The 11,446-nt window shown below is 40.4% G+C and overlaps 1 protein-coding gene across 1 annotated transcript in view; it reads right to left on the reverse strand.

Moving 5' to 3' along the window:
• The window catches only part of LOC140234753 (uncharacterized), a 49,839-nt gene extending 38,691 nt beyond the window's left edge, over nucleotides 1–11,148 (reverse strand). Inside the window, exons 1-3 of the mRNA XM_072314792.1 lie at nucleotides 11,050–11,148; nucleotides 4,354–4,430; nucleotides 1,271–2,640 (exon numbers count right to left, since the gene is read on the reverse strand). Coding sequence (XP_072170893.1) covers nucleotides 1,271–2,640; nucleotides 4,354–4,360 — 1,377 coding nt within the window. The 5' untranslated portion in view covers nucleotides 4,361–4,430; nucleotides 11,050–11,148. The remainder of the gene's footprint in view (nucleotides 1–1,270; nucleotides 2,641–4,353; nucleotides 4,431–11,049) is intronic.
• Nucleotides 11,149–11,446: the final 298 nt, after the last annotated feature.

The raw sequence follows: 11,446 nt of genomic DNA on the forward strand, positions 1-11,446 counted from the left end.
AAAGTCACAATCAAGAAGGACAAACATATACATGTAATTTGTAAATTATCACAACTAAGTGACATTTACTGATTAAACATTTGAGCATCAGTGTAGATGCATCGTTTACTTTTCTCATGATGGTCAATGAGATGTCTTTATTTGCTGACTCAACAAGATGGACAGAATACTGAAACCCTTGCCACAGACGGAACAGATTGGAAACACAGTGCTTAATTCGGTGCTGCACCCAACTCAAAAATTAGCCAGACTGGATAGTTAAAGATATTTATGAAAGCTTAGCACAGGATATAAGTCAATATCTAACTTCCACATTCATCAGTCAAACATAGAGTCTATATTAGGTGAAAGCTCTCTTCACCCTTGGACAGATTCACAACACATTCATCGTATCTCCTCTTACACCTACAAATATCTTGTTTGAATGTAAATGTGGTAGTTTCTTTATACAAAGTTCTATGCCAATCAGGTATATTTTTTTTTTCTTGTTTTTAAGTCTAAATGCAAATTTGAATCCTGTTTCTCCAATCAAGTTTCCATATTCCAATTTAGTTAATCATTGGTGGTGTTTCTGTTTTTCATCCGAGTCTTTTGTAAGTAAACAGTTTGACCGCTAAATGAGGTTCAAGGAGCAGCTTTGCTAGACAATGCATTTGGCTAATGTCACCAAAATTTCCCTGATTTTGTTGTTCTGACAGACTTAGAAATTTTAGTACCCCCAACAGCACAGTTAAAGACCCAATAGAAACGTGGGGATTCATGGAACAGGAAGACTGGCTCGGGTCAGATATACAAGAACCCCTGTAATGACTTGTGCAGAGCTGTATCACTGAGATCTACTGTAAAAGTGGAAATTTCTCGCGGTGTTGAAATTTTCGCGAATTTCGCGCAACCAGAAACTAGCGCAAAAATAAAAGCATGCGAATATTTTTGCTGCCCGTATGTTCTAGTACTAATATTAGTTGATGTCTTGATTCCGCGGAATTAAAAAAACGTGAAACTCTTCTTGCCCGGCCGAGCGCAAAAAATCAATTGCGCGAAAATATCCATTTTTACAGTATAGGTAGGTACACACATAGTTGAGGAATCTTGACTGGTGTCAACCGTTACCAGTGAGCGTATGCTTTGATGCACATATTCGCTGACCGGTGCTGTTGATGTTTTCTTTTTAATAGCCGTGGCCAGCGACTGAATTGGGTGACCCATGAATCCCCACACTACCCAGTCTTTAAAGTGCAAGGGGGTCAGGAACAAAATGAAATGTACTTACCCTAGGAGGAGGCTTGCTCTTTTTCTGCTGCTGGTCCACTGCAGGAGACGACGACCTGCTGTCCTTTCCAGCACTAGGCCTGATGATAGTGGGCTTTGTTCGTGCCCCGGCTGGACCTTGGGCCTTGGTCTTGGGCAGCCCTGGTGGACCAGACTTGCTCGGCTCAAACAAATCGGAGAAGTCTATGAGGGAGGATCCACCGGCCTTGGATGGTGCGCTCTTTCCGATTGGGGCTCTCGGAGCAGACCTTGGAGGCACCAGCTGTGTTTGAGGGGCCTGCTTTTGGCGGAGGGTGGGAGATGGAGGAGGGGGAATACCAGAAATGATGTTTGCTGAACCAGTTGGCGATTGAGACGGCTTTGGTCTAGCCCTCGCCGTGGGGTTGGAATGTACCCCTCCTCCTTTGCTGCCCATCACCTGGGCTAGAAGTTCAAATGAAGACTGTTGCTTTCCTTGGTCCTTATTAGACGACAAATTATTGACAGCATTAGTAGTGGCAAAGTTTCTTGCATGCCCAACTTCCTCTGCAGTAATGTTTTTAGCAGCACTGCTACCAACCTGGGCAGAAATACGCCCAACAGCAGCTTGCTGATCTTTAGTTGCTGAAACAGTGCCGCTGTTGTTATGAGTTGATACAAGAAGGCTCCCAACCTGAAAGGCATCCTTCGCACTAACATTCTTGGAGACATCCTTTGCTACATTCCAAGAGTAATTGGTAGCAGCCGCCTTCTGCTCTGGAGTAGCAGTCCAGGTCACGCTTGTTCCTGTGGATTGTGAGGAGGATGAACCAAACAAACCCGCTAACTGGCTGAAAGCAGATGATGATGATGAGGTGCCTGCTGGTTTGCTTGATGACGAGAATGAATGTGTTTGAGATTGCGGCTGCTGCTGGGGTTTAGTGCTCCCTCCAAATAAATCCCCAAATGAAATATGGACGGGTGGTCTACCCTGCCCACCACCACTGTGAGACTGTGACTGTGGTGCTGACACTGGTGTAGGGTGTGTAGCTGGTTTGCTAGCAAGCTGTGGTTTACTAGCTGGAGGCTGTCTGAAAGCTTCCCCACTAGTCCTACCATCCAAAGTGCCAGGCTTGGACATGGGCTGTGGTTTGTCAGACATTTGGTTCAGATTGTTCATCATTCTATCTTGGAGAGCAGCCTGGAGCTGCCTACCGAGACTGCCAGGGCCACCGTTGTACCCATCGATTGTGGCCGGCTGCTGCTTGGTCTTCATGTGCAAGTCCTCCTGTGCAGGTTCAGGGGTGCTGGGTGGAAGTGGGTGGACATAGGCCACCTTGGGTCGATTGGAAGGGATGGGTGGGGGCACATATGCCCCTTTGGGCCTTGATGAAGGCAGTGGTGGTGGTGCACCTGTATGATGGTGATAACATGCAATTTTGTAAATATTTAATGGTGGGATGCAATATACTCAATATACAATTGTTATTAATACCCATTTCATAACATTTGGCAAATCATAGTACTCCTGTTGATTGGGTAGAATTTGAATTTGGTAATTAACTCTTTCTACGAATGTAACAGAAATATTCACATTTTTATTGGGTACTCTGGGTACAACAGAGGAAACATGCTCTTTGAACCGACAACCCACAATAAAGTAGAGAGTACAGCAATTACACTTTCCCAATAAACTCATACAAATTAAAAATTGATTAACTCCAAAAGAATTCTTGGAAATGCCAGCATGCTTCTAATTTTAATTTGCAATCTGAATCTAAATAAGCTCAATTGTATTATACACATTTAATTATACTTCTTACACATCACATGTGAAATGCATTTTTTTTTTCGCCTCTTATGTTTCACAAATTTGTAAACCTGGAATTACATTGAATAAATGTCTTAATATATGAAGACACTTAATTTACTGCTTAGAATCCACTTTGCTTTCCCTGTACATAAAGTAAGCTCCGAATATTGCACTTCACTTAGTGTTTCACAAATGACTCATTTTTTATCACTTGAAAACTGAGTTCTTTTCAATCAAATATATAATGTGAAGAGTTGGTAGATTTCATAATTCCAAGAAATGCCAATTCCCATTGCAATTTTCATCATTCACTCTTGAATATGTGATGTGCCCTTAAAGGAAAGCAAAACCTAAAGAGAAATGTGGATTGAGTGAAAGCAGCAACACTAGTAGAACACGTCAGTGAAGGTTTGAGGAAAATCAGACAATCAATGCAAAAGTTATGAATTTTTAAAGTTTGGGTGTTGGAACCACTGGATGAGGAGACTACTAGAGTTCATGATGTCATGTGTGGACAACAATATTTATAAAGAAAATATAAAGGGAATTCCACAAAAATTCATTTCCATGAAAATTACACATTCCATCAACTTGATACTGACATGGTAAGGGTAGTAATTATTCCCCATGCTTTCTGAAAGTGGTTTGATAGTCAAGTGCTCTTTCATTATGCCAGAAAAGTGAAAGCCTGTTGAATTTTCTCTACATTTTCTATATAATTGTTGTTCACACATGACGTCATAAACTCAAGTAGTCTCCTCATCTAGTGGAGTGGTTCCAATACAAAAACTTTAAAAATTCATAACTTTTGCATCGATTGTTTGATTTTCCTCAAACTTTCACTGATGTGTTCCAATAATGTAGCTGCTTTCACTCAATCCACATTTCTCTTTGGGTTTTGGTTTCCTTTAAATGTTTCCTCAGCCGTGTAAGCATCTGCAGGCATACATGAATATAAATTATGTTTTAATCCCTGTTATGCTAGGGGTTAAAAAGTGCAAGTTTAAGTAGGAATACCAGTTGGCTAATGAAGACAGAAACTGGCTTGGAGTGCAGAACAGTATACGGTACTGTATACGCCATATATTTCGCGAGTCTAAAATTTCGTGAATCGGGAACTCCAGATAATTTCGCGAGTGGTTAAATTCGCGATCGTGGAGTCCTGTACTGGAATGGAGAAGTGTACACGCATATATGTTACATTCACATCGGGATCAGAGTCAATATTTTCGCGGGTCTTTAATTTCGCGAATAGCACCTGACTCGCGAAATATTCGGCGTATACAGTAAATAATCAATAAAGAGGATCTCACCTGCCATTCTGCCCTGCTAAAGAAGCAAACAAGCTCTGACAGATGAAGTAAGACCAATCTCACACACAGAGTTATTCCTGACAAGCAAAGAAAGAAAGAAGAAGAACAAAACGAATTCATGACTTGATCTAAGAACTGTCCTTTTTGGTTCATGTTAGTTGTGAAGTCATGGTGTTGGTAAAACCTATTTGTACTTCAAAACTGTATAACATACAACAAAATGCTAAATAAATGCAAACTTTAAAATAAACGCATAATATCCAAGAGATTATGATGGCCCTGAAAGGAATCATTTTTGCAGATAATGAAGATAACTGAGAACATGGTAGACTCTGTCAAGAAACTTCTTATTATAAAGCAAACATGTAAACAGTACTAGGGTACTGAAATCAGTCTTGAGTTTGATACAATCCACCAACATTTTCCTCACACAAAGTCATATCAAACTGATTGTGCACAAGTAAACATGGACATGGCATTTTAGGGGGTATGAATACAGCTTGATACAAGAGTTCATTACTAGTACAAGCTGATACAACGGTGGCCCGTGTTTCATCAAAAGAAGAATAATTTTAAGGTGTGCACTCACATTGTTCATAATTTGTTTGTATAGATCTGTATCTCTCTTTATCATTATATCTGGTTCCTGTACAAAAATTCAACCGCGCGCAAAAAGGATGCTATTAAAATCAATGAGTAGCCAAACGTCAGGAGTTGAATTTTGGATGGTCCACTTTAGACTTGGTCGTCTGACCAAATTTAGGGACATATGGTATGTCTGATCTCTCTTCAAGACAAAGGCCTCATGCTCATGGGAGAAGGTAGAGAAGTACACTTGTATAAAGTACTGCTTCATTCAAACATAATTCCCATTCAGCAAAACTTGCTTAAACAAGAGACCCGTGGGTCTAGCGCTCACCTGAGTATCGCAAGTTCACCTTTCATGCAGTCACTAATCTAAATTACACACAGCTCTACCAAAATTTGACCAGTCTTTCTCAAGTAGAAGATGAACATGTACAATTGGGGCCCAAATTCAGACCCCCCCCCCCCCCCCCACTCATAGTATCAATTTTATCTCTATCACTTCTGGTTCTAGAGAAGAACACTTTTTTTAAGATTCCTTAATTTGGAGGGATGGGGGGGGGGGGGGCAAGGAGCATGGTGCTCATTTTAACAAATTGAGATCCTAACCCCCTAGGGATGCTACCTGCCAAGTTTGTTGAACATCCATCGTGAGGTTTTCAAGAAGAAGATGAAAATGTACAATTTAGGCCCCAATTTGGACCTCTCCACCCCTCCCCCTGCCCACAAGGGAGGCACCCCTGGATCTGCTATCAAACAAACTTGAAACTACAGTCATTAATTTACTAACTCATAGTATTAACTTAGCGCTATCTCTGCTGATTCTAGAGAAGATTTTTAAAGATTCCTTACTTTTGGGAGGTTTGGGTCCCTTGGAGCCCTCCAGGTGGGACACAGTGCCCATTTGAATTTAAATTGAGATCCTACACCCCTAGGGATGCTAGCTGCCAAGTTTGGTAAAAATAGGTCATGGGGTTCTCAAGAAGAAGATGAAAATGTACAATTTAGGACCCATTAGGACCCCTCCCCACCTCCCTCCCCTGGGTCCCAAGGGGACACCCTTGATTCCACCATGAACAAACTTGAAACTACAGTCATCAATGTATTAACTCATAGTAATTAACTTAGCTCTATCACTTCTGGTTCTAGAGAAGAAGATTTTTTAAGATACCGTAATTTCGGGGGGTTTGGGCCCCCTGGGGCCCCCTGGGTGGGGAATGGTGCCAATTTTAACAAATTGAGATCTTAACCCCCTGGGGATGCTACCTGCCAAGTTTGGTGAAAATCGGTCCTGGGTTTTTCAAGGAGAAGATGAAAATGTAAAAAAAAAACGACTCATGACAGACAACAGACGCCGGACACCGAAGAAGAGCGATCGCAGTAGCTCACTTGAGCCTTTGGCTCAGGTGAGCTAAAAATGTGCCCCCTCATACCCCACCACTTGCCAAATGTGTGTGAGTGCATGCATTCATGCATAAGCCAACAAGAGTCAAGAGGTGTAGAGTGGTATGGCAAAAATTAGGGGGGGGGGGAACATGAAAAATTTTTCCCCATAATTCAAATAAAATAACTATACTACACTTCAAAGAAGATCATTGCAGACTTTTATATCAATAACTAGAAAATCACTCCGAGAGCGCCAACCTCTGCAAAGCAGTTACTTTCCACTAATGATCTTGCTCTTCCACAGAGATTTCACCCATTGAAAGATCGCCCGATTTCCCAATATAGAAGCCTTTGTTACGTCATAAACCCTCAGATGCGCGGCGTGCCTCTCCCCAGCAGAAACTTGAGCACGCACTTTAGTGCGCGCATGCAAACCTCAAATACGCCTGAACTCCCAAGTTCATTGACCTTACCTGCCGAAATATCAAAATCCTTCATAAATTCCCCCAAAATTCTCGGATCACTACCAAAAGTCAATAGTTTGTTACTCGTGTCATTCTCAACCTTTCCTGCAAGTTTCATCCCAATCCGTTAACTACTTTTTGTGTTATTTTGCACACAGACAAATGAACGAACGAACGAACAAACCAACGGTAACGAAAACATAACCTCCTCCCTTGGCGGAGGTAATTAATATGGCAGTAGCATGGTATAGTCTAGGTCTAGTAGCACAGCATCAAGTTATTGGATACCCACTTGTGCTATTATAAGCCAAGGACAAGGCCAAACATCCAAGGAATTGTTAACTCTGACAAACTGGCTTGGTAATCACGGAGAAATGCCAACTATACACACCTTCCATTTTGTGCTGTGATTGTCAACAAGAATTTCTTGTGGTTATTCAAAATGTTAAGATGGACCGCATCTAACGATTTTATCAAATTTCAAGGCCAATTACGGAAGAAAAATAGATAATTCTGACTCAAAAGTATGCTGATCACAGGTTGTGTCGGTAAAGCATGATGGATCAACGATATGTACAAGAGTGATATATATAACATTATAATTGACCATTATAGTGTGTGAAACATCCGCTTGCAAGTCAAATCTTTCACCACAATGATTACATCAGCTTGAGAGTAAAAAATGTAAGTATGGAGAGTAGCATCTACACGAGTCTTTCACATGGTGGCGGTGGAACTGTGTTATTGTTGAAGTGATACGTGTTTATTACGTACCAACTAAAAAATATAAAAAAAACTTTTGTTATATATGACAAAATTACAAGTGTGGCAAAATCTTAATCACGCCGCGCCGTCTCTCCCAAATTCACGGAGGTGAAAAGGTCAACCTTCTAGACCAAGTCGTGCGGTACACATCGCTCGCGTGTGCAGAAGATAACGGTTGAAAAAGCCTCAAGCCCAATGTAGTCAAATTCAAAGTGTAGAGGGAGGTACGGTCGTATCACAGAAGAAAGTGTGGGTCCCACACTTTTATCGGACGACTTAAAATTGTATTTTTGCATTTCTCAGCCATTTCTAAACCGATTTTTGTCAAACAAACTTTGAATTCCCCATAAATTTCAATGCTCTTTCATATTTCATAAGTAGTTTCTCATTATCTTGCCAAAAAATTTCATCCCGACGTGCCATCATCAACCAAAACAGGACCCGCCCTTTAAGCAATTCATACGATATGAATACATTCAGCGCATGCAGTAAGGGTTGGTCGTTTGATCTGAAAGTAGCAATCACAGCAGCTTTTTCTAAGGTGTCTTTGAAAAGCTAAATTCTTTTTTTCTCTCTCTCTCTCTTTTCCTCAGCCAGGTCTTGCAGTAGCAGTTGTATACAAAGTGGTTGAGCATGTATGTGTGTCCATCTTTCTCTTTCTTTTCTACATTGTATCTTTTCTTCTTTCATTTTCAGGTATTCCTACCGTCCCCTTTCCTTCCAATTAATCATTTCTTTGCGGGTTTCCTCTTGTCTAATGTTGCTGCTTTCACTCCATTAACATTTCTCTTCGGGTTTTGGTTTTCTCTGTTATCTTTCTTTTCTTGCTTTCCTGTTTCTTTTTAAGCATATCAATCTCTCCCTTTCTTTCCTTTATAATGTCAGTTTCTCTTCTTTCTTTTCCTCTATTATCGTTTAAAGTCTATTTCCTATTTTGTAAATCTTTTGATTTATTTTTTCCAGGTCTGCATTTTTTATCTTTTCATTCATTTCCTTCCACTTTATATTCTTTCGCCCTTACCTTGCCATCACATTTTTCCCAATCTTGATTCATTCAAACACACACCCACACACACACACGACATGAACAACAACCCAAACCTCAATCCATCGCTACTGCAAGACTCGGTACAACAAGCTGAGGGGATCTTTTTAATACCATGAACTTACTGTGATCGCTTAATACATACATGTACATCCATCACTGCACTTGCTGCCATGCAGTGAATGTGTTTCATATACCATGCCATGCCATAGATCTGCTCCTGTGCAATGCAGTTCCAAAGCTCAGAGAGAATTACAGACTGACATAAATATATTCCAACATGTTTAAAAGTGTATAATGGCAAATATTCCAATTCTACTGGACTAAGGTCTAACTCAGATGCAAATATTCTTGGTTGTTGAATATCTAGAAAGAATTTGTGCACATTTCGAGATCAATTGACGCCGTGGTGCCAAAGTACACCAGCGGCAGCACCGCACTGTGATCTTAGCTGGAATATAGGAACCCTAATACTTTATAGTCTAGCCTAGAGAGAAATGTTTAACTCCTATTAAAGTTGATTCTGAATCAACTGATAGTCAATCAATTGATGATCAAAACGACAGGCACTGAATTTAGTTTGCCGGCCATAGCGTGCCACATATCTTAATAGTACTTAGCGTGTGTGTTATACACACACTTCAATGTAGGATGCATTGCTTGTGCATCATCTCGATTGAAAAACTTTGTTAATCTGCCACCTGAAATCCACTTTAAATCAAAAACATTCTTGCATTAAAAATGGTTTTGTCACCTGTGATATGGTAAAGTTCATTTGGATTACAATTAGAGTCTAGAGCAGAAATAGAATCTATTTGTGTATTTATGGAGGAAAAAGGTTAAATTAGGAATGTCTTTTGAGAGCGATGAAAATCCGTTGCCCCAGCTGATCTCCGATTGTGGCGCGCGTTACATGCGATGTGAATGTCCGGCGACTCCATGGTAATCGACGTTAGACCTACACTCTATGATATTTCTAGATGTAAGTCTAGCTAGACGGGGTTCGTCCTGGGTAGACCTCTGAGCAACTCAGCTCAGACAACTGTTACTTCGTTCTTGTAAATTTAGCAGACCCAGTTTGCGGCAGGTTAAGGCCTTTTCAAGGGTATTTAGTAGTACTCTGGTAAAACAGGCAACAGAAATTAAATAATTTTTTTTTTTTTTTAATTATTGGAAGAGGTACCAAAGGCCTCCTGACACTGCATCACAATTCTGTATGGTGAACAATTACCCTAGTTTCTAAATTCTAGTCATAATAATCAATTTTATGCAGAAAATTTGCAACCACCAAGAGGACCCGGTTTGCGGCAGGGGGGTCCAGTTTGCAGCACCCCACACAAAAATATCCCCTGATTTCTTCAAACATTAAAATTTTGCAAAAACCAAATAGTTTTTGATGGTCCAACTAGTTTTCAACTTGCTAAAAGACTTTATTTGGATTCATTAATTATCTTGATCCTTCACGATTTCATATTTTTTTCAAGATCGCATGTATTTCATCAATTTCCACCCATTTTGACATGTAAAATAGCGCTATGTGTGTAAATCCCGTATTGTAGGGGTGCCACAAACTGGATCCATCCCCGACATTTTGGTCACTGTTGCAATCCTCAAAACTGACAAAGGAAATGAATTTTAGAATATTTAACACAGTTACACGAGGAATCCTTACCATGCCAGGCCTCTTTTCATAGTAAGATTTTGTATAAAGATACAAACAAGGGATGATGGTGGTTGCCTAGCAACAGAACAAAATCTTAATGTTTTGTTAAGAAAGTCATAATCTACTTTTTTAAAAACAGCGTGACATTTAAATTAGAATTATCATGATGACATGATTATGAAGGCCATCATCCGAGTTATTTCATGATTCTGGTATCAAAAGAAAGCTCTTCAGCTCAGTTGCTCTTCAAATAAAACAATTTAGAGAAAAAAAAAATACTCTTCTTTTTTTGAAGATATGGTTAGATATTCCTAGGGGTGCCGCAAACTGGACCCCTGGCCCTGCAGCAAACTGGTGCCCCGACTCTAGCTGATATTAAACACCCCGATGAAATCATGAAATCATGGATGCACTCAGGAGGACAAGATCGAGATCTACACTTGGGAGTTGTAACGTAGGCATGAACTTTAATATGGTACGTATGTAGACAGGTCAATTTCCAGCAGAGTCGAGACGAAGATCAATTCAAGGCGTCGTCAAGTGAGAACCGGTTAACCCCGCACTGCAGCGCAGCTCCTCAGCGCGGGGCCTCGGGATGCGGGAAGAGGAAGCGGCGACGCGAGACGAGAACCTTGAGTCGTGGAGTCGGTCTTGACCATCGGTTGACACGGCCACGGAGACAAGACGCTAACTAAGACGTTGCTTCATCGAATATAACATTTTCAATTTGCTTAATTTATACGAGAATAACTTGAATAAATACTATGTAATAATTTCGGGTTACTTACTGATACAATTGTGTTGCCTGGCAGGAAGTTATACTAGTAGTCTTTTCGCAATGTTCTTACTACGGAACTCTGTATCTGGCTCGATCACACAGCTCACAGGTACAGCTATCAGCACTCCGTCGTACTCGACGTTGAAGCCTACAACTTGGCCAGCACTACAGTCTGTACTAGTACAGTCACAACATTATGCGTAACTGATGATAAGCATGTACTTCCGGTTTCTGCTGCCCCTTTTTTCATCTACAAGTTGGTACAGTTTTTAAAGTTTTGTCATTTCTAAAAATAAAAAAAATCCCCATAGCTGAATTTGAATTATTTATGCTATAAATGAGTATTTTTATTTTTCGATTGATGGAATTGGTGATGTGATATTATTTTTTTTAATATAGTGATTTGA

Source organism: Diadema setosum, chromosome 11 (assembly GCF_964275005.1).
Source record: "Diadema setosum chromosome 11, eeDiaSeto1, whole genome shotgun sequence".
NCBI classification, from domain to species: domain Eukaryota; kingdom Metazoa; phylum Echinodermata; class Echinoidea; order Diadematoida; family Diadematidae; genus Diadema; species Diadema setosum.